This window comes from Pelecanus crispus, chromosome 2, assembly GCF_030463565.1.
Source record: "Pelecanus crispus isolate bPelCri1 chromosome 2, bPelCri1.pri, whole genome shotgun sequence".
NCBI lineage: Eukaryota > Metazoa > Chordata > Aves > Pelecaniformes > Pelecanidae > Pelecanus > Pelecanus crispus.
The window spans coordinates 152819128-152843408 of NC_134644.1; the positions used below are offsets into that span (position 1 = coordinate 152819128).

Sequence of the window (24281 nt, forward strand, 5' to 3'; positions counted from 1 at the left end):
GGATTAAGCTACACCTACTTATGAGGATGAGTAAAGAGTTTGGTACCATCTGTAATGCCTACATGCAGAGTGTCTGTAAGAAGTTCCTGAATGGTACTGACATTGTCTGTTAACAGCCCAGACTACCTATAGGGGGTATACTACGTTTCTACCTGTTATTAATAGGTTGCAATGGGTTGTAGCATCTCCATTCTATTCTAACTTCTGGAAAAGAGAGGGAGCTTTTTCTTTCCATTACCTTTGTCATCTGAGAAACAAAACTGCTTGTACAATTCTGTTTGTCTCCTAATGTTGGTTTGGCAGTCTTCCGCCCACGTGATTAGTGACAAAGCTAACACAAGATTCAGGACATGTGCAGCCACACTGTGACTTTAGTGTGGTTTTTCTGAGGTGTGCATTGCCTCCCTCCCTCCCTCCACTTTTATTTCCCCCAAAGTAGCAGAACAACAAATAAGCTAGCTGTTCTTAATTTTTTTCTGATGATGCTTTTTTAAAAGAAAGACTTTTTTTTTTAAAAGCCAGCCTTTATCTAGCTGTAGAGTCTGTGCTAAGTAGTGTTGGGCCTCTGACCAATGGTAGATACAATTGGGATCCTTTTTTAGAGAAAGCTGATCTGTTTGTAGAAGAGAGAAAGAGAAGAGAAAACATCCCTAAATGTAATAGAACTAACCTACTTTAATAAACAGTCTAAAACTGCAGCGTTTCTTTTCAAACATTAAATAGTGTTTTAATTAAACACATAACAGAGATTGAATTCCAGTTTTAAGTGACAATCTGAATTCAGCTGCAATCGTTCTCTGTAGTGAGCAAATCTCATGTTGGTTTTAGGGAATTTCATTTTCACAATTCACTGTAGAGTGCCTTTTCAAAAATAATTCCATTGCAACATGATGTGTGCATTTTGCTTACTGTTACTGATTACTTGATTTTTTTCCTTCATTATGCATATTTGTTGCATACTGCTTACTGAAAACTAGCACTTACTATTTGACTTCTCTCTTATGCAGAATGAGCTCAGGGAAGTGTTGATACCAGTGGTATCTTTATATATATATATATGTGTGTGTGTGTGTGTGTGTGTATATTTGGTATCTTTGAAGCAGAGTTTGGCCTTCCATTGCAGTGTTATGCTTCTGTATATCACAGCCATGTCTTTAACTGTGCTAAAAGACCATTAATAATCTAAATCTGTAAACACAGATCTCAGCTGCATCGGAATATTGAAAATTTTTTATTAAGTACTAACAGCTAACATTTATGGAATTAAATGTAGTTTTGCTTTTAGCTAAATTGACCCTGAAAGAAAGCAATATCAGAAAAAAAATTGAGGGTAGTAGCATTTTTAATTTAATTTTTTAAGTTAATGAGGCCAGTACCTTTCTCGGTTGCGCATGACTTCTTAAAGTGCTGTTTTGTTGACCTTGCACAAACATGAGTGTTAGAACTCACTGTGTGTTCATAATCCTTAGTTGTGCTGTGCTCTGTTCTTTGGAGGCTAATTTCTCTTCATCGGTATAAATAACACACTTTGTTTGAATTTCGTATTTACAAAATTGGTGTGTAAAGGTGAGTAAGTTACATCTGTGGAACATGGCTGAGGGAAATGGGTAACATTTAATAAAGGACTCTGCTAACTCAAGTTTGTAGTTTCTGGCAGCAAAGTGGTTCTGGAATCCGCAGGAGACAATTCAATGAATGGCCTTTTATTTTCATACTTTTTACCATAGCTGTATAGATGAAATTCAAATAAAAAATGAGAATGAATAATTGTTACTGGTACAAATTCTTTCTTTGGCTCTTTGTGCCTCTAGAAGTCACAAATGATAAAGCAATCACTTCTGTAGTGCAATTTAGTTGTCATTTATCTTTTACATGGCAAGTTTAATAATTTTAATAAATGTCAATCTATTTAATTAAGTCAGATCTGAGGAAAAAATATAACTAAAAAATGAATGTAATAGGACCAGGATGACCATATTTTCATAATTAAAAATTACGTTATTAAGCAATACCATTATGTTTTCTACCTTGTCTTTAGCATGCTTATTCTGTTTCTTTTTCTGCCCCTTCTTCAAGCCAAATCCGTGTTTGTCCCTTTGTCTACTCCGGAATGTCTTTATTTATTTATTTATTTTATTAACTCATTTTCTTTTGTGTATCATCATGTCTTTCTCACTAGTGTTAGTTCTTACCAAACTCTGGCTAGACATTGGAAGTGTTTCTAAAGATATGGTATTCCTTCACTTAGACAGACATTCTATTCTTCTCTAATCCAGTTCTTTTTCTTTCCCTTTCTTTCCCCTCACCTCTCTTCCTCAATTTCCAACAATTCTGCAGCCATTCATAAGTGCCCTTTTAGATTTGTGGTAAAGTAAGTGAACACTTCTCTCCCAAGCTTTGAGAAATCTTAATTTTGTGCCTTTCAATGAAAACAGGCCTCACTGCATTCTTTACTAACCCAAAGGAAGATAGCCACAGACATTTTAAGGGAATAGTTACCTGTTCTAGCAAAGTAGTGCAGTACAATGTCATTTCAAGTTAAGTAGAAAATGTAGGTGACCTAAAGTCAGTGACTCTTAACGTTAAAAGTGGAGTTTTAAAATCCAAGGTAATATCTATGCATGATATGGAGTGCATTGTGTATACGCAACTTGTTCTGACATCTCTGCACTGTGCAGCGCTGTGCCCTGTAGTCATGGCCTGGTGTTTCAGAAAATGACATCAGAAAGTGCCCACTTCTGCAGCACTGGGCTTCTTGGAAATGCTATTAGGGACCTCTATAAGTGTATCATCTCCATAGAATAACAGGAGATTAAGTTGCTCCAAACACAGTTTTCCCAATTTCTGGTTCAGTGTCTTCTCAGCTGATACTACATGCTTGAATGGGTCCCTAGATGTAGTTCATCTGCCAAAGTAAGTTTTTATTATGCAGCTTGTGATAGGACGAACTATGAACTTTGCTGCAGAAACCCCATTTTCTTTGGCAAAAAGAAATCAGCAAGGAAAACAGTTCTTATGGTAATATCTTGATAGAAAGCAATTAATTTTTGCTGCAGGAAGTTTTATTCTGTAATGACTTTGTGACAATCCTAGACTTTAAATGATAGACTTCCTTGATGCTCACTTAAGAAAAACAAAACAAAACAAAACAAAAAAACCACCATCAAGGCAGATGAGATTAAAGCAGAAAACATCTGATTTTCTTTGTAATTCCAAATAAACTGGGAAGCTTCAGAGGGACATTGCATTCTAAAGTTCCAAATCAGTGCACAAAACCAATTTTTTTTCCAAGAGGTAGATTAATTTTAATTAAATCCTGTTGACTCTGGCATGAGGTGCTGGGCTGACAAAAATGGACTTGCCTCAGTTGTATCTTTATGCTCCAGTTAGAACTGTAAAAAATATTCAAGCTAGAAGAGGAATCACAATTAGTTCAACAATCTCACCTCTTGCATATAAAAAATTTGACAACTCAACAGTTAGTTCAGCAGTTTCACCTCCTCATGATGCTGAGATAATTTCATTTTATTCCTAAAATGGACATGTAATGATTCATCTTCCTGTACCATTCATTAACAGGGATTGGAAAAAAAAAGGAATTCTTGAAAGAAACCCAATTTTCCTTGGGTTTGCATTTCTTAAAAACCAATGTATATTTTGGGTGCTTCCCATGTCTCATAGCTCAGGTAAATACAATGAATGGAGAATTTATTTTCATTTAGAAAATATAGATCATTATGTGATTTATAAGCATTTATGAGAATGCTTATGTCCCATTTGTAGATATTCATAAAAACTGTCAGTTATTTTCAGAGTTAACCTGGTGAAGCTAACTAAACCAGGAGATTTCCCTCAAGACAAGCATTTTAAATTTAATGCTCTGTGTGGCGTATGGGTACTTCTTTTGGAAGCATTTTTTCTCTCTGAAAATGAGATTTATTTGGAAATTTATACTGTGGTATATCACCAAGTATCAGGAAGCCTCACAGTTATGGTAAGAGTCAATTATGAAATTAACCCTAACCACCTCCTTAAAGCTTTTAACACAATGGCCAGCACTGCCTTTATTCCACTAACATACAACTCCAGTATTAAATGGAAGTCTTTCCAAAGTAAAATATTTACACTGCCTTAATACTTATAAAACCCAGGCTCCATGACAGTGTCAAAGGAAATGAATTCCAGAGTTGTATGTTCCATCAGGAAAATATTCGTCTAGTATTCCAATCAGCTGAAGATAGGAGCAACCCAGGAGACCATAAATCTTATAATGACATGAAAGGAAGATAAATTAGTCTCTTTGAACTTGTTCCCAAGATATGGAAGGCTCCAACTTTTATCCAATGTACTGAACAGCAAAAATTAATAAACAATCCAGTGCATAGATGTGTTCTCTTAGCTCCTGTTTCACAACATGAAAAGGCTAATCTTAATCTTACTGTCATTTGGAGAATGATCTATCTTCTAGTTTACACATATATTAGTCTTTGTTTCCATCACAGATCACCTGGACACGTTGACACCCAACACAAGTTTGGAGGCCTTTTAATGTCCAAATCAGTCATCTGAAAGTAGAGATACTGCAATAAATCTCTTAAGATATTTTCCAGGTGACTAAAAGGAATTTCTAAAATTAATTAAACTCCCAAGTTCACAAGGATTGAGAGCCAATTTCTGCAATGTATAACCACCATGGACTTCAAGATCAATGTGAATGTTACTTTCTTTACATCATAAGGAGCTTTATGATCAGCCTGCTCACCCAAATTAGTGTTTGTGTAAAGGATCTCATGCAAAGAGGATGATAACTGTGTATTTCACAGAGAGAACATTATCTCTTTGCCTGAGTGTGTATATTGAAATCATTACTGTGCTGGGTGCATTTATGTTGTTGGTAATCATCAGTGGACTGTTGTAGGATTTAATTTTTGCTGTCTGCCTTGTGCTAATCATGTCCTCTTTTAAATTGGTATAATTTGAGAATAAGGGATATAAGTACGAACTTCCTGTGAGCACTGAGGAAATCAGCTTTCACCTTGATTACATCATCTTGAGGCGGACAGAAGAGACAGATGTCTGAAAACTGTTAGTGTGTGTATTTTCAGCTTCTGTTTTTAGTATTTTATATTATTAATTATGCATAATGCTCTGTTGGTAATATTTTAAATCACCTTTTGTTTTTTGAAAGTTGACAAATGATAACTTTTGATGAAAGTGAAGAGCAGAAATCTCCTTTTAGCAGATGAAGTTTTCCATGCATTGTTTCAAAAATCAATCAAATATCTGTTCTAGGCCAGCACTTCTTGACTAATGAGACACATCTCATTGGTGAACCATCCAGAACTGTAAATGAGGCATAAAGCAGGATTCATGTACTGTAATGAGGTGCAAAGAAATATCAATTGATTGTGAGTCAGCTGAAGGTAAAATTGGTTGAAATGTACTACTCTACACCATGCATTCTGCAAAGTGCAGCATCTACTGCATATTGAGCCTGCTGTATCAACGTGTATTACACGTACTCCTCTGATTATTCAGCCAGACTATAACAGCTTTCTGTTCCTGTCAGATAATGCAGCTATTTCTTAGTCAGGAAAATGAAGTCTCAGTTAGACCTTTTCTAACTGTGATTGCCTGATTCTTCCATCTTAATAGTATTCCTTTAATACAGTTAAAAATATTATTTATATATTTTATACCACATGTATGAACATGCACAAATATATATATTCATACTAAAAGCTTAGGATGTATAGCCATTTTAGTAGACTGTCAGACACTCTGAGGAAAGTGGAAAACTAATTATAGGATCATTCTATGACATAGAGTTTACAGACATTATTTTGTGGAGAAAAACAGATGTATTTCTCCTGTAGGAAGCCTACTAGTCTTGCAGACATGAAACAAAATTAGCAGTATGTATGAATTTTTTTTAGTACAAACTAGAATCATGGTCTTGCAGGTTGAAGAAGTAATTTCTGCATTTATTAGACAAATAGGTTGGTTTTTGTTTGCCAAATGCAGTTTCTGCCCCAGCAGCTTTTTAGATAAATTATGTCTTAGGTCAGGGCAGTGGGTTAAAAACCACGTATCTCTAGATTTTAGGGTTTCTTTTTTAATGTGGGAGATCTACCATCAATAGGAATTTTGCTAGAAAACATGCAGATACATAAAATGCCTGGATTATATGTTGGGACAATGCATGGGTGGGAAAAAGGGAGAGAATGCGCATACCTGGATTTTTTTCTGACATGGTGTCAGAACACAGCCAAGGCAGGAACTGGAAAGTGTTCTCAGATCCAGCAATAGAAATGCAACCACAGAGTTATATTCATACCTCCTAAATAAGGTAGTTAGACAAGCGTAAGAACACTTCATTAAACCTATTTTTGGGCACTCATGCACTTTTTGGTCACATGAATTTTTTTTTACGTGCTCCTCTTTCTCTTTATTGATTATACAGGAAGAAAAAGATGGCTAGGCTTCTAAACTATGCACCTTAGTCATCTATAGTTAAGTGGAATGAATCTGGGTGTCTGTGTTAATAACTTCAGACAATGATCCAGACAATCTAAATTCAACCTCTGAATTTGCCTAAAATCAATAACATCTTCATTTTTAAACAGAGAATTGCCTAAGCAAGGAATACTTAGAAATTCCCGGATCTGGCAAGTGAGGCAGGAACTAGGCACTGGAGCTTTGTTGCGGACCAGAGGTAGGCAACAGTGTACTTAGAATGTAGTGTTGACAGTGGTTTTTGTGAACATGTCACATAGCATATAATAATATTATCAAAATAGCAAAATCCCAAGTGCCTTATTCCTCTTGTGCTGGAAAAAACCCTCAAACTCAACACTATATAATTTCATGTTGTTAAGTCACAAGATGCAACTTGTGCCTTTTCTCTCTTTTGTGGTGGGCCCTAGCAATAGAAGCTTTTTGTTTTACCATGAAAGTTGTATATATTGTGTAAAATTCAGAAGGGTGAGAGGAACAGAGATAAGAGAAATAATTAAAATTAAACATTTCATGTAATTATTTTCAACTATTCTATGCCTTGTCATATTTAAATAAAATTTCCCATATTGTCTTTCAACTAATATATTAAAGAGAATTCTGTGGAGAGTTTGAGAAGCCATAATCTATATTGAGCTAAGGAAGTGAAGCAGTAAGTCAAATTATTCATGTTTGTGCTGGTTTTGGCTGGGATAGAGTTAATTTTCTTCACGGTAACTAGTATGGGGCTATGTTTTGGATTTGTGCTGAAAACAGTGTTGATAATACAGGGATGTTTTCATTATTGCCAAGCAGTGCTTACACAGAGTCAAGGCCTTTTCTGCTTCTCACCCCACCCCACCAGTGAGCCGGCTGGGGGTGCACAAGAACTTGGAAGGGGACACAGCTGGGACAGCTGACCCCAACTGACCAAAGGGATATCCCATACCATATGACGTCATGCTCAGCAATAACAGAAGGAAGGGGGGGATGTTTGGAGTGATGGCGTTTGTCTTCCCAAGTAACTGTTAAGCGTGAGGAGCCCTGCTTTCCTGGAGATGGCTGAACTCCTGCCTGCTGATGGGAAGTAGTGAGTGAATTCCTTGTTTTGCTTTGCTTGTGTGCGTGGCTTTTGGTTTCCCTGTTAAACTGTCTTTATCTCAACCCACAAGTTTTCTCACTTTTACTCTTCTGATTCTTTTCCCCCATCCCATTGGGGGGCAGTGCGCGAGCAGCTCTGTTGTGTTTAGGGTTAAACCACAACAATGTTAAAGATAGCCTAAAAATAATTATACTGGGAGGTATACCTGATTCTGAAGCATTCCTATAGATTCATTTCAAGAAGTAGTACTGTCATGGTATAGTCTATCATTGTTAATAACAAAAGGATTTTAAATGAGAATTTTTATATTCCCCTTGTCCAATTTATTTGTTTTTTCCCCTCTATCTTACTCATCCTGGAATGCGCAATTTGTATGGTCAGTGCCAGTTTTTGTATGTGTCCATACTACGCCTAACAGCAGGATTTCCCAAGTGAACATATGGCACATTTCCTAGTATCGGCATAAAAAGCAAAATAAGACCTATCATTGTGTTATTGGAGTTTTAAAAATGTAGATTTTTTTTAACACTGAAACTATTTATTATAAACAAGTCACCTAGCATTTAACTTTCACAAGTCTTCATTTTTTCCTTTCATAGATTTATAATTTAATTAAGCCATAACTGGTCAAAATAAGACAAAATCTCAGCTTCCAAATATTTTATTTGTAAAATGTATTCTTTCCCAGCTACTAAGTATGCATGTCAAATCTCATATTTAACTCGCTTGCCACCTTTTCGAAAGTTTTAAAGCCATACTGATCAGTGGATCATGATTATTTCTGTCACTTACTTAGAGCATGATGAGACACAGGGAAATTAATTGTTTGGTCTCATCACAGAACTTCAGCACACCTAATTAGGGACAGTTGGCACTTTCCTACTTAGGAAGTGCAAAGCTGATCTGGAATCTCCCATCAAGACTTGGCCTTTTGGGCTGGTGTAGTCTATTCTCCTTGACTTTCTTGGGAATCTATACATGTCAAGGTTAATTTTGTCTTTCATTAAAAAATAGACATTTGCTTGCCTTTTTTTCCCCCATGTGTTGACATTAGTTTCGAAAATTTTCAGAGGTGGGAATATCCAGATTCCTGTAACAGTGCAAAATGTAAATTAACATCTTATCTTTGTATTTTATCCTGTATGCAAGTGGATTAATCAGAGCATTCTCTTAACCATTCGGAGCGATGAGGTACTTGCTGGGTGAGTTCATGACTGAGGAACAGTGCACAGACCGCTTTCACTGGCACCAGAGCAGTCCCAATATTCAGAACGTGCTAGAGGCGTAGTGCTGAACTGCGCTTTTGGGCCTTGGTCCAAAGACTATTGGCATGCAGTGTTATCCCTGACTTCACTGGAATTAAGCTACTAAACAGTTGCTGCTAGAGAGAACGGTAGCTCAACAGAATTTGAAACAACAAAGCTCTGGTACCCTAAGCACAGCAAGGTCGAGAATGGATTGGGGTTCCCACATCTTGTTCCCCAGGGCTCTGTTTTGGGGCCAGCCTGGTTTAATATCTTTATCGATGATCTGGATGAGGGGATTGAGTGCACCCTCAGTAAGTTTGCAGACAACACCAAACTGGGTGGGAGTGTCGGATCTGCTGGAGGGTAGGATGGCCCTGCAGAGGGACCTGGACAGGCTGGACCGATGGGCCGAGGCCAACTGTATGAGGTTTAACAAGGCCAAGTGCCGGGTCCTGCACTTTGGGCACAACAACCCCATGCAACGCTACAGGCTTGGGGAAGAGTGGCTGGAAAGCTGCCTGGCTGAAAAGGACCTGGGGGTGTTGGTTGACAGCCAGTTGAATACGAGCTGGCTGTGTGCCCAGGTGGCCAAGAAGGCCAACAGCATCCTGGCTTGTATCAGGAATAGTGTGGCCAGCAGGAGCAGGGAGGTGATTGTGCCCCTGTACTCGGCGCTGGTGAGGCCGCACCTGGAATACTGTGTCCAGTTTTGGGCCCCTCACTACAAGAAAGACATTGAGGTGCTGCAGCGTGTCCAGAGAAGGGCAACAAGGCTGGTGAAGGGTCTGGAGCACAGGCCTTATGAAGAGCGGCTGAGGGAACTGGGGTTGTTTAGTTTGGAGAAGAGGAGGCTGAGGGGAGACCTTATCGCTCTCTACAACTACCTGAAAGGAGGTTGTAGTGAGGTGGGTGTTGGTCTCTTCTCCCAAGTAGTTAGCGATAGGACAAGAGGAAATGGGCTTAAGCTGTGCCAGGGGAGGTTTAGGTTGGAAATTAGGAAGAATTTCTTTACGGAAAGGGTGGTCAAGAATTGGAACAGGCTGCCCAGAGAGGTGGTGGAGTCCCCATCCCTGGAGGCGTTCAAAAAACGGGTAGATGTGGCACTTTGGGACATGGTTTAGTCTAGTCTACCCTTGATTGGCTTAGAGTAGACTTGGTAGTGTGGGTTAATGGTTGGACTGGATGATCTTAAAGGTCTTTTCCAACCTAAACGATTCTATGATTCTATGATCTTATCTGGAGCACTGACATTGTTTTTATTTGTAGCCTGAACCAGATCACTTAAGCTTTATTTCCTAAAGTATTTAATGGGTAACATACTTACAAGGTTTGTGATGATTAACTATTTTGGTAAAGCTCATTCTGAGGATAAATTACTATTATTTCATTATTTGGTATTACTGCTGGTGTAACAGGAGAGAAACTTTGGTGAGTCTTTTGTGCATGGGATCCCATTAGCAGCAAGTCCAATGGAAACTGAGGAATGATGGAGTTAAATACAACAGAGACAGATGGTTCTGTGAGCACCAGAATCAATGCAGCCCATAATAGTGTCTCATGTTTTTCTGTCGCATTTCCTCTGTGATGTGGTGGAGCATCACAATAATTTAAGCACCTTTTCCTATCACTTGTGATAATTTTACTGACCATATTCTGTCTGTCTTTCTACTGCCAAAGTCATTGGGTAATGGCTCAGTTCTACCGACCCTTCCTTTACGCACACTGACTTGGGTCTTTCTCCTCCTGTGATGATGCTGATTTTCACACAGCTTGTTGGAATATAGCTATTTTAATACTTGTGCTGCTATGAAATTAACCAGTCTTCTCAAGCATATTAATTATGGTGATAGATGGTTATGCAGGTAGAAAAATGGATAAGCAGACTGTCCAGATTTCCAGGCCTCATATCCTTGGTTTAAAATCTGTAACTTAGGCTAAAAGGAGAGTATAGATCATTATTAAAAGAATAAATGGGAGAAGATGAAGAACTATTTTTCAAGACATTGCAAAGAATTATATGAATATGGATAGAATGCCTCTAAAATGAAAGTAAGGAAACAGGGAAATGTGGAAGATACTGAGATAAAAATCCACAGTATTTGATGGTTGAATACCAGGATGAATTTACTTTCTTTTACATTACTGTACTTTGTTAGTGGATATTTTCTGTAACAAGGTTTGGTCTCTTAGCTGGAATTTCAGTATCTTTCATCGTAGATCTGTGACCTGACTACCAGGGAATAAAATCAGTATCACTTTTCCATTCTCAATGAATGTTTAACTCAATGAATTAAATAGTTCTTTCAATATTTAATTATTTTACGGGAAAGAGAACAGCCTCAACAGCAAAATCCAATTCCCTTTGGAATAACCAACAGGGTGTTGATGAGGACTTTGTGGGCATATTTGAGGAAGCCAGAAAGGAAACTTGGGACTCAGTTTTCCATGTTCCCAGACACTGTTCTAACTGCCAGACTTCATGTAATACAAAGAAGGGTGCATTTTGAATGATTGCTCAGGTGCCAGCTCAGGGAGAGGATTCATTTTTACAGTTCTTGAGCGGAGATTGATGCTTCCCTGCAGCCTGGATTTAGGTACTTTTATCCTTTTGGGGCTGGGGCTTTATCTGCATCCCTCTCTTCATTATTTCCTATCCTGGATATTCAGGATACTGGCTTCTATGACTCCTGTTCTTATATGATTAAATTTACAGTTGTAGATTTGTCTTAGTGCTTGCTAAACTTTCCTTCTGAAGCTGAACCTTTGAACATTTGATGTGATGAAATACAAATGAATGTGTGCTTTACCCCAGAAGAAAGTCTGGTTGCATTTCACTTGCAGTGGTGAAGTGAAATGTCCATCCTTGAATTTAAGTTAGGCCTTTAAAATCATGTCCCACCTTGGAGCATCACTTTGCTGATCTGACCCAAAATGAATAGTCTTATAAACTGTAATAATATAACAAGGCCACTGTTGTTAACTGACCTGTCTGAAAAGCATTTGTTCAGATATTTTTTCTTTTCATAATGAGAATACTGAAGCAGTCAAAATTCTTAAATCTTCAATGTTTAGCCAAATGCTTTGGTAAGGGCATATTGGAGAGCAATGGTAGCTGCATTACAGGTATTTATGTGCTATAAATTACTCAATTTTATTTAGTGTCTCGAAAAAAATAGAGGTTTGACTTTCTGTACATTTAAATAAATCCCACTCTTATCCAAAACTTTAGGCCATTTTGTTCTGTGATTCCATCAAACTATACTTGCCAAATATCCAGTAAATTAGAATGGGACTGAATCCAAAATTGTACTTGATAGTATCTTTTACCACAGAACAATCTTTGCATTATGAGCTGTAATGTATAGCTTTAATGAAGTTGCATGACTTTACCTTGTTTAAGCTACAGCTTTCTGTGAAATGTATTTTCTGTGTGGCTATAACAAACAAGTGATGCCTAGAAGCAATGTTTGAGATAACGTATTTGTACATATTGTCAACTTTCTTTTTATAATAGGTTTACCTTAAGAGCTTTCTGAATTCTAGAATCAAATTCAAAGGAGTATAATCTTATATTTGAAATAGAAATGCTTTATATAAGTTGAAAAATATCCATACATACTTGGGAACTTTCTAGAATAACTTTCTTCCAAACTACTTGTAGCTGGAGGGTGTTTATTAAGATTCAGCTTGGCTAGAAAAATAAATATCTGTATGGATCTCAGTGTAGCTTGGCTTAATGGGTCTAGTGATGCTTTCCCAGAATTGTCTTTTCATTTTGAAATAGGCTGTCAGCCATGTCAGGTAGTTGCTTAGACTATCTGGTACTTGTTTTTCCCATTCTGTGCAATCTTTAAAACACTCTGTGTTCAAGTCTATGAAATGCTTTGTAAAACTGGTATAGAATTGAAATTTATTTTTATTAAACCATAATTAGCAAAAGTGTGTACACATATATGCAAGTATAAATACACAAAATATTGTAATAAAAAAACACTATAAAACTTATTTGAATCAGGCCCTCAAATGTTAGAAGATGCCAGAATAACAAATGCTTGAGTAGTGCTTGGCTTACCTAGTGCATGTTGAAGTACACAATTAGGAGTGTTCTGAAAAAAGAAGCTTGTGCATGTAGGACCTCTTTTTCTTTTAATATGGATATTTGAGGGTGTAGAGTGAGTGACCTGAAGAAGAGAAAGGGAGATCTCAAGTGTAAGGAAGTTAACTATCAAATAGGGAAAAAAATTAATCCTGTCTTTTCCAGAATTCTTATGTGAGGCTTTTAATCTGGAAATGCTGAGGGTATAATTGTATATTTGCAAAAAACCCCTGTCATTATAGTTGAATTTTCTGCTAATAGCAGCTATAGAGTATTTGCCTTAAAAGTATCCCTTTATTTTTATCTTTCCTCATTAAAGGTTTTACTTGCATGGATATCTGCAGAGTACTCTTCATTCCTTACCCCCCAAAATTAAATGAAAAAATGAGATGTTTTAAATACATACCCCATTTTGTTCAGTAGTTTTAGAACAATTTTACAAAAAAAAAGAATGTATGTCATAAGTTCCATTTTAAATATCTGAAAGTGAAGACATAGAAAGGTGAATGTCAAATGTCCAGACCTTGGTTGCAACTACAGGAACATTTTGGCTTTGATGACTGTTCATAAGACATGCAACAAAACTGTGATACAATTGAAATATATAATAAGATATTGGTCTTGTACCTTCTCCATAGTCTACATTGTGTCTGAACTGTTAAGTGGTGCATATGAGACTAATAAGTTTTTTAATAACTTGAATCATTTGTAACAAGGTGATTCTGTTTCTTGCAGCAGATACAAAAATCTCATCTTTTCGATGGACTGATTGTAAAGGCAAACTTACTTATATTACAAACATGAATTCCCTGTAATGTAGGCAAGGTGGTTACCAAGTACTAAGTTTTCCTTTTATAATAGCAAGATAGCCATAAATACTCATTAGCTCCTACTCCAGGATCTCAACAGTTACCACCTTTGCCATACACATAGCCTAGTACATTTTACCACAAAGTGCTATACATTTCTCAAATACAAATGTTTCCATAATGCATGGTATATTATAGACATAAACACAGACAGGTATTAAAAACTATTTTGTGTAGTACTTTGTAGGCTTTCACATAAGATTTGGGAAAAAATATTTCTTGATTCTTTTTTTTGAAGTATTTAACATGGGTGTTAGTAGGAAGCCTTCTGTATCTCTTTTAGAGGGGCCTGGAGATGCATTTGTTCCTATTTCTCTTTTTCTTTGAAAATCTGAGTTGTAGCTGCCATCCTTCTAGCCAAAGAAGCCTGGATGGGTACTCCCTTCTGGGCACATCAATACATCACTTTAATTAGCTGGAAGGTTGCTTATTCCCATATCTTCTGGGATTAAAATCACTTTCAGTGGAAGAGCTTTAATAATGGCCCTCATTTTATGTTGGTTTATTTGGAGATTTTGTAATTAGTGCTAAGATGTTAAAAGCTGTGGATAGAAAATGAGATATTCTAAGGAAAATCTTTTTAATTGTTATTTTTCAATTCGACAATGATAGAATATATTCTGTAATGTTATGTAATGTCATCCTTTGGCCACAAGCATTGAAAGAAAAGAGGAAAAATATGTTTTATATTCAGGGATACTTATTTTCTGTACATTTAATGCTATTCACTGTGCATATTATGCTGCAGAATCTCATTGTGCTCCATTAGGTGACTGATTCTGCTTCTTGCTCTTTGACTTCCTATACTGTATGTGTACTGGAGATGTAGGCTCCTAAGACAGTGGGTTTTCCTGGAAGTAGGCAGGTATGGAGCACCCAAAGAAGAGACAGATTTTGCTTGGTTTCATTATGGCTGATTCTGTGCAATAAACTTTTAAAAGAGGCTGAAGACTTCTTATTTTGAAATCAGTGTATATATAATGCAGTCATTCCTTTTAGTGATTTTTCAGGTTTGCGTGATAAATCATTGCCTTGATGCTGTATGTACACTACCTGAAGAGCAGTTACGTATAGAATGTGTACTGTTTGCTTCAGCCATGAATTGATATTACATTTAAATGTTTGCAATGGAAAAGCTGTTATCTCATGTAAAGTACGGTATAGCTTTTCAGATACGAGACAAAAGGTCTGTTGTTACAGCCTAAGTGCTACATGTTGTTTATTATATGAAGAAAATTTTTAGAGTGGTCTTTCTGTCCTGTAGAGCTGCCTTTACATTTAAAAAAAAAAACCAAACCCTACATACACGGTCACCGATGTTAGTCATTTTTACAGGGGAGGGAAGGAGGAGGGGAAGATGCAGAAATCCTCCTCCTCTTAGACAGTAGTAACAGTGTGAGGATGCCTTGTCCTCATTTTTTTTACTTCTGAGATTTTATTGCTGGCAGCCAGATGTGCTGAAACTCCTGACGACAGCATCTATTCACTGCGTGTTTTTAATAGGCTTAGAGAAATATGAGTAGAGTACATGAAAGCAGCTCAGCTTCACACTTCAGCTGGGAATGCCCAAAAAGCTTGCTGCTGTTTAGAATTCTTGCTACAGTCGGGAGAAAGCCGCACGGGTACTAAATCTTCTACGACTGAATTAGAAGAATAATGACTGTACAATTAACTATCAGCCCCTGCTCATTTAGGCACAGTTTTTACCGAGATCAGGAGAAATATGGAACTTGATTGGCATGTTTGCATTTGATGGTGTGTGCAAAATAGATGACTTTTAAGACAGGTGGTGAAGAAAAATAGAAGGGAAGGAAAGAGAGAAAATGCAATTTGAGACACTGCGCCAGGTCTGCAATTCTGTTTTATCTCATTTTCATGGGGTTTTCTCATCCCCTCCAAATATTTTACAAAATGATCTTTTTGGACAAACGTTGAACAACACTAGGTGAGTAGAAAAGAAACATTTTTGCCTTACCATTTCTATGCTTATGCTGGCAGTAATGTATTTGCATGTTTTTCAGTGGGGTACTTTTACAATTGCACTCTTAGATATTAATATTTTTATGGTAGCAGTGAGTCTTTTCTGTTGGTGTTTTTATGTTTTATGTAAGGATTTAAATGAGAACTCAATCTGCAGAAATAAAGCCAGCAAAGGCAGAATAAAATATTTAAGATGGTTATGCATCTTTCAAATATATTAGCTACCATTAGAAGCTAGCATTATTAGCTGTAATCCTTAAAGCATGTTAAATATTCATAAACAAATTTGTCTGAGAAAATGACTTCCATGTGGATGTGGCAGTGAAAGGATTAAATGCTCAAAAATGTGTCTGTTTAACCATACATAATTTGTTGGAAGATGTAAATTAGCAGTCCTGCATACCATTTGCAAAACAGGCAGAAAGCAGGTTCTTATTTTTAGAAGACTCAGATTCTGTGTGCGATGCTTTTCAATAATTTTTTTAACTGGCCAAATTATAGCTGATCAGTGGATGCTTTGCAGCAGGTCAGTCAGCTCTGTAGGCTGTCCTTTTATGAATAACTATTGTTTTGTAGGAATTAGAAATGATAGGGAGAAGTTATTGTTTATTAGTGTGAAATGGTTATTAAATTCATTTCTTAGGATTTTTTTGGGGGTAGACTGAATTAATACTGACTCATTTTTGTGACATTGTTCAGTAAACATGCTATAATACTGATGTTTAGAACTTTTTCATACTGCTATTAAATATTCATAGTAAAAATAATTAAGAATTTTATCTAAAAGAGCATGAGTGCAGATCAGGGAGAAAAAGAATCCTTTAGTTTTTTGTAAAGATAGTGCACTGCTGGAAACATTCTGGAAAAAGGGTGGAAGTAATATTGCAGAGAGTATATCCAGCATTTTAATCTTCTCTGTATCTGCGGGAGAAATCCCTTTTAAATGGGATATTATTTCTTAAATACAGTGATATTTGCACTTCATACTTCACAAAACTGTTACCATTTCATTTCCCAGAATATTGTTGAAAGGATTCTCTCCCTTACTGCTGGTGTTTCCTTAATAAATATTTTAATATTTATTTAGTGTTACTGCTTTCAAGTTTTGATATCTTGGTTATGAATTTCTAATTAGGCATGTAAAATTATGGAGGTAGCTTTAGTAATCGTAATCACTTTAGTGAATTAAGATTTTTTTAGATACATATGAAATCTGTAGTCAATGAGATTTTGCTTACACCTTTGGTGTACTGTGAAATCTTTGAAGCTCTACAAAATGGAGCAATAATTTATGTATTATGTGATTGTAAACCAGTGCATATTTCCAAGTGCATAGTTTCAGGCCTGCAGCAACCAACAAAGCCCTTAGCAACGGTTCTAATCAGCTACAAACCAAGTCCTGATTCTCTGGATCTGTTTTTGCAGATCAAAGTGCATGCTTTTTGCAGATCAAGGTGCATGCTTTTTGTTAATTTTTTTTACAGATACATGTGCATGGTGCTTTTAGGTGTGTATTTTGCTTGTAAGTCTCTGGCAAAAGCTGCATATGGTATTGGTTTCGAATCAAAAGACATCAAAGAATTATTTTGTTGCATCTGCTGTGCCTGAGATTTAGAATTAAGTTTATTCTAGAAGACTGGCAAACAAGAAAGGATTGTTAGGAAACCTAGCCTCCTACCTAGTATGGGCTGTCTTATTTAGGATGAGAATATTTCTCATTTTAAGAGGCAAAGCCGTGTTTTTCTAGGTACCTATGCTTTTGGCCTCAAGAAAACATTGTCCGATTTTTCAACAATATGCAGCAGTAATCATGAGAGTCATGCTTTCAGTGTCTTCTGAAGTTAAAGTTAGTTGAAAGTTATTTAAGGTTATTGAGTAAAAAGATTCTGTCTTCTGAAAAGTATTGGTATTTTAAATTTGATCTTGATAAAAGGGCTTTGAAGAAGTATCTATTGAACAGATACTAAAAATCTTGCTGACATTTATTTTGCAGGCTAGTCCTTTTTGTTGTCTTACTGATTGAAAAATACCGTTTTATTTTTTCTAATTAAATCAATGTAGTGTATATTTTAGGTAGATTTTTCAGTTAAAGCTTTGCACAATTAATGTAACACACTTGCTAAAAACTAATTGTTCATGCATTAAGAGTTAATGTTTCAGAACTGTGGTAAGGAAAACAAAAATACCTCTAGCATGTAAAAGATTCTGCTTTGATGAGGTATGATGTGGTCTGCCTCTTCGGACTTCGAAGTTAAATATTTCGTCAGACTAAAAAGAGATGATCCTTTTTCTTTTTAAGGTTTTTCTTTCTGCTTTTACATCTGAAAAGTAAAAGTACAGAAAGATAACAGCTGACATTAGGCACAGAATGATTAACTGCTGGTTACACAAAGTAATAATGTGAAGAAAACAGGTTAGTGCATACTAATAGTATAGTAGATAATGAAGTATAAAACAGAAAGTCATAGGGAACTAGGTAGTATGTATATAACTGTAACTGAAAATACATTCCTATTAATTTTCACATGATCTGTCTTTGGAGTTCTTCAGTTCTTCTGAAAGTTTAGATACACTGTGATTTTGTTGCAGGAAAGCCAGTTATATCGGCCTTTGCTTTCTGATATTATACCAAACATTAACAGGAATCTATACGAGCTGGTTTTTATCATTTCACATAGAAACCTTACATGAGTTGGGTTTTTATTTGCGCATCTTTTGCGTTTCAATAGCTGATGTGAGAGGACCTAAATGATATTAAACTCCTCATGAGTTAGATTGATTTTACCAATTAAATGGGTTTAGTTATCCTCTGCTAACAGCTTCTGTTGGAGGAATATTGCAGTTTAGTTCTCTTTTGCCAGCTACACGGCAACACTTTCCTGTAAGATGCTATTGTGAATGTAAAAGAGATAGCTGGTTTACTGGGCCTTCCTCCTGGTCCTGCGCGTCTCTATCTGACATTACCAACTCCAGCCAGTTGAAGCAGTAAGAGCTATGACTTCAAAATTGTGTTTCACCTGTGTTGGGGACTGTAATGCTATTTTCTGTGTAATAGGTTACTTTCTATTGAAAAATTATTAGAATTGCCTTATGTCAGTCAGTCACAAGAACTGGTTTGCATTCTTAGCGTTTGGCAAATAGCGAGTTTGTGAATAACGTCTTCGTGTGTTTGGGAAAAGAAAGTATGGGAAAAGAGATCAGGAGGCCTTTTCTGAAAACATACTAAGTGCTTACTTTACATCCGAATTCTAAAGCAGCATCTAAAGGAGCTTCATTTTTTTGAAGTCTCAAAATTTTTGATAACTTTCAGTAACATACTTTTCATTCAAATTACTAAAGACAATGAAATAAAGTTTTCAAATGTCTTGAAAAACCTTTAGTTATCAGCTAAACTGGATTTTCTGATTGCCATTCTTCATTTAGAGTTTAGTGTACAAATACTGAGCTGTCAGATGCTCTATTTGTAGCAGCATGCTTTGCGAAGTCACAGTTGCTTTGGGCAATATTCAGATTAACACATCACTGCATAATGGCCAATATCCTTTGTGACTAAAATTGATACAAACTGTACAGAACAGTATCGGTCCAATTTTACCATTGCAGTATATATTAAGAGCTTTTCTCTGAGAATGGAAAGCAGGGGATTTACCTAAACCTGTTTTCTCCCACGACACGTTATTTCTTACAGCTATGTGCAAGTGAATTTGTTGTCTAGGTTGGCCACACAGGGGCATAAGATAACTAACATATTCGGCCCAAAACCAGTACAAAGGTTGTTCACAAATGCTACGTACAGCAGAGATTTAGGAATGGTCTGTGTTTTGAAATTAAACACACTTAGTTTAAAAAAGTAAACTGTATTTTTTTTCATTAAATTAAACCCCAATATTTTTAAAGATTCTTAAGAGTTTGCACTTTTTCAATCCCTTGGTAAGCATCTTTTATGTAAATACATTGATTTTCAAAAGGTTACTAATATAGCTAATATATTAGCATGTCCATGAAACCAGATATTTACACAAAAAATACCATTTTAGCAGAAAAATATTATTTATTTTCATTATTTATTTTTTTGTTTTGTTTCCTAATTATACCTATGAGCTATTTACTAATGCTCTGTTTTATAATGAAGCCATCACATGATGTCAAGAATTACTGGCATAGACAATTGTTATTTGTCATGGTGCAATTAATGATTACTTTGACATCGTAGAAAAAAGATCATTTTCTATTCCTTGTTGGGAAACAATTTTGTAGAGATATTTCTGTAGAACAGATTTGAGAGTTTTTTCTGACCCTGTATCAGTTCAACAAAGCAAATGGTTTGCTTGCATTTTCAAATGTGACTAGTCCAAGAGCCAAGGATAAAAACACACTGATGGTGTTAGAACTGAGAGTATATTGTCCATACTCTGACATACAATAGTGAATAATAACTAAAACTGCCTCTCCTCACTTTCAAAAACTAGCTTGTCTATAACTACCTTTAAAAATTCAGTTTGTTGGGATTTTCACATCTGCTCCCTTTTTACCTCCGTACTAGATTCATATAATCCTGTCTTAAATTTCCTGAAATTTGCAGCTGTGCTTTCTCAATTGAAAAACCATGCAATATTGGAAAAAAATCCAGAACATTTATTTGTATTCCTTCTACATATTTTTTCCTTAATGAGTTAAAGGCATAACAAAGCTATTCCACTCCCGGTTCTTAACTGTTTGTGTCGTCCATCAGACACAATCAGAATTCCGAAACTAAGCTAACAGCAGCCCTAGATGTCTATATTACTTCAGAGAGGTTATCTATGTCAAATGATTCTCTGTCTTTTTTTCTTCCTAAAAATAGAAGCATAAGCCACATTCAGGTGAATCCCTATGCACACACACACACACATATATATCTATACATATATATATATATACACACACATATATATACACTTCTGTAAACACAAGGGGAAGACTGGCTGGGACAGCAAGTTGTATATAAAAGGCAGAGAGAGACTCTCACAGCTGTACCTCCTAGTATTCCATGAAAGACAGCTCTTGAAACAAGGGGAGGAAAGAAACCTTTTTACTTCCTCTTCTTTCTGTAAGTAATTTGAAAAAATTCCAATTTTTTTGCCTACAGAAGTAGCCCCAAACCACCACACAAGCGCTGGCAGACAGCAGGCATGAGGGAGCTCAGTGATGAATTTAGTGACCACTTTTTGTTTTTTTTTTCACCTTTGCCATGCATCCCTCTCACAGAACACTCTATGTCCTCTTTGAGCTGTGAATAAGTATCTCTACCACCATCCATCCTTTGCCCCTTGATTTGCTACTTTGGGAGAAAGTGGGACAAGTAGCATGAGTTTTTTAATCTCCTTCTCATCTTTCTGTTTCCCTTGGAGGAAGCAACTGAACGTACTAACTTGCCCCAAAGCTATTTCTTTCTGGAAACAAATTCTGTCTTCCATCCTGTCTTGGCAGCTGTTGGGCTTTGGGTTTATTTTTTAAATCCCTATTTCTAGGAAAAACCATCTCTGTAACATCCTGTTACAAATATTTTCAGAGAGAGAAAAGTAAGAGATTTCCTTACAGAACCATTTCTCTTCCCATCTCTTCCAGCTCTGGAGAGAGATACCTTCTATTACTTCCACCTCAGTCGTTACAGATTTAATAAGGTGACATATGTTTCCTCCATGAATCTCACAGAGCTGTGGATATTTGCAGCCATAAGAGGTTTCTCTCTATTCTCATTGTGCATCAGCTGCTGTTATCTGATGATCGTAATAAAATCTTAGCTGGCATACGATCTTAACCTCCCACCTGGAAGAAAAAAGAGGATGGGTCAGAGGTGGATAATTTTTCTCAATTCAGATAGTATGTTAAATCAACAAATTGAAATCATCCTAAATTTGGAAATGATTAAACATGCCTGAAAACCTGAATTTTTTTTCCTCACTTGGGTGAGAGCAACAGGAATCTAAGCTGTATTTGAGTTACCAAGTACAACATTTTTGATCATAACATTTAAAAAGAATCTATTTCCATTCTTGAATAACTCAGATAATTCCTGTCGTTCCTCAGAACCTCCACATAAGATGTGGGTATTATCTGCTTTTTCTAGAAGAAGAAAAGGCAGCGGCCATGATATTAAAAAATGGCTAGTGATTTTGTGTACTCAACATGATATTAAAAAATGACTAGCGATTTTGTGTACTCAACTTGAAACATTTTAAAGACATTCATTCAATGACAAGAGCCCAGTAGTTTATGCAAACTGCATGTTCCAACATGGACATCTAGAAATCAAAGTTGCTAGTCATGACCCTTGATTATGTAACGGATACGCTTGGGAGTAGATTGCGCTGTGATGGCTGAAACAATAACTAGCCCCAGCTATCCATTTTACGCTTCCGCAGGGTCCTGTCACTCTGGTAAAACTGGCATGAATGCTATGCGAATCTCCTCCACCCTGCCTCAGTTTAGAGTTTGGTATATTGGTGTGAGGCAAAGTCAATATGCCAGACAGTTTGCTGTAGCTGGTCAGATGCCTATTCATAAATATTTCAGTTTTCCCATCTGTGTGGTCAAAAACTCCCGGTGAGAGTCTTCGCCAGTCCTGCTTTGCTCAGTACCAAGTATGTAATAAAATGGTTAAGAGCACTCATGTAGTCCCTCACCTTGTTTTCACTCCTTTCTTTATCCTTTTAGCTCTTTTCCTTCTGGGTCAGTAAGTTACACCGCATGCACATTTATGGCACAATATCCCTACTAATGGCACTATTCATTTACCAGGTCACTAATAGGAATTATAACACATTGTAGAAACATGGGACTTCGATAAGCAAAACTTTCCGTATCAGAACTAAGACATATCTTTGCGTTCCTTGATAGAGAAGTTTTGCCAGCTGTTCCTGCCGCTCACTGAAGTAGTGGAACAGAGGAAGACCGCTTCTGTTGGGGTGGGCCTTGCCATTTCTTGATGTATTTTTTTTCTCTTTTTGATCTTGGCATAGGGTGGTTCTGGGTAGGAAGAGAATTACAAGGGAAACCAAACCTCTTTAAACGTGTGCTGTCACAGCTTCCAGGTGGACAGAATAGTACAAATAAAACTGGGAAGTTTGGCTGTGTAGGTCTGCTTAAACTGGGGAGGATGGAAGAGAACAGTATTGCAGCTGCACTGCTTCTTTCCTTTCAGGTGAGACAGGGCTGTACTACCAGTTGCTAACTAGGGACCTAGCGTCCCTTTAGATTTCTCAGGAATATACTCTTGATTTTGCACTGTAAAAGTAGAATGAAGGCTTACTCATACAAAACACTATGTTTCAAAACAGTTCAAGGAAGGTTGGCATTTGGGCGATTTACAAGGTTCTTGGAATAAAAAATATAATATCTGCCTCTGAACAACTGGGAAATCCAAGATGAGGATTGGAGGTAACAGTATCATTTTAGCTTTACCCTGAGATAAAAAGTTTGAAGCAGAAGTTGGAAATATTTCAAGTCCTTGGCTTCCCTTCAGCATGTGCTTTGCAATAGGGAGGCAAAGGCAGCTTTCTGGTAGCTGCTTTTTGGTTTCTGGTGGGTTTTTTCTTAACCTGAGAAGAAGTGATTATGAGCAGGAGAAATGAAATAAAAATGTGTATTGGAGAATTTTGTTCCAAATTTGTATGACAGGGATTACAGATTGACTTGCTGAAACATAACTTTTATTGGTTTTAGAATGAGAATTGGGTTGGATTTATCTTACGGAAGTCAGAGTGAATTTGCATTGTGTCTTTATTTATAATACTGAAATTTATCTTGATTAATACACTTTATCCTCCCTGCAACTTTTGACTTATCTTTCTTATTAAGATATACTTCTAAATTCCTATATTCTGGTATTCAAGATAAAAAATTATCTTGAAACTTCATCAATATTTTCAATAAATTAGTTTTAGTCTATGTCTCTTAGATAGTGATAGCCATATATATTGTAATAGGAACAATAACCTTTACTTGTGCACAAAATTAAGTTGACAAGCAAGGAAATGCAATTATGATAATTGCTTTAAAATATTTATCATTTTTAACCTATAAAATAATACATAAACTCACAGAGAAGTCCTCTAAACCAAAGAAGCTTAGTATGTGATTAAATTATTGTGCACCAAAGATGGGGCCTTTTGGTATGTATTATGTACATATATTTGTAAATAAAAAATAACTCACTTCAGTATTAAATAAGTAGTAGAAAAATGAAATGAGAATATTTGTTGCAAATTTTAGGTTTTTTTTTTCCATAGAACATGTTCAAAATATTATTTTTAAAGTGACTTAAGAAGATGATGAATAAAACATTACTAAAAGATGGAACCTCAGAATTTCAAGACTTTACACTCCAATTATTGATTTATTGTCTCCAGTCCTACGAAATTTATTTGCAAGCATAGATATACAAACATAATTTAAAAAACTCTAACATAACATTAAAAACCTTGGCTGAAACAGCAAGAATAAAATCTCTC

At 36.2% G+C, this 24281-nt stretch overlaps 1 protein-coding gene across 42 annotated transcripts in view; it reads left to right on the forward strand.

The window, feature by feature from the left end:
- Positions 1-24281, forward strand: part of RIMS2 (regulating synaptic membrane exocytosis 2) — a 496337-nt gene that overhangs the window by 145358 nt on the left and 326698 nt on the right. For 15 of the 42 annotated variants that reach the window (XM_075704497.1, XM_075704515.1, XM_075704518.1 and 12 more), the window contains exon 1: positions 15633-15754. The exons of 26 other annotated variants lie outside the window; for them this stretch is intronic. In XM_075704497.1, the coding sequence (XP_075560612.1) occupies positions 15633-15754 (122 nt within the window). Of the gene's footprint in view, positions 1-15632; positions 15755-22717; positions 22731-24281 lie in introns of those variants that run through there. One more of the 42 variants, XM_075704500.1, reaches the window with a different exon arrangement.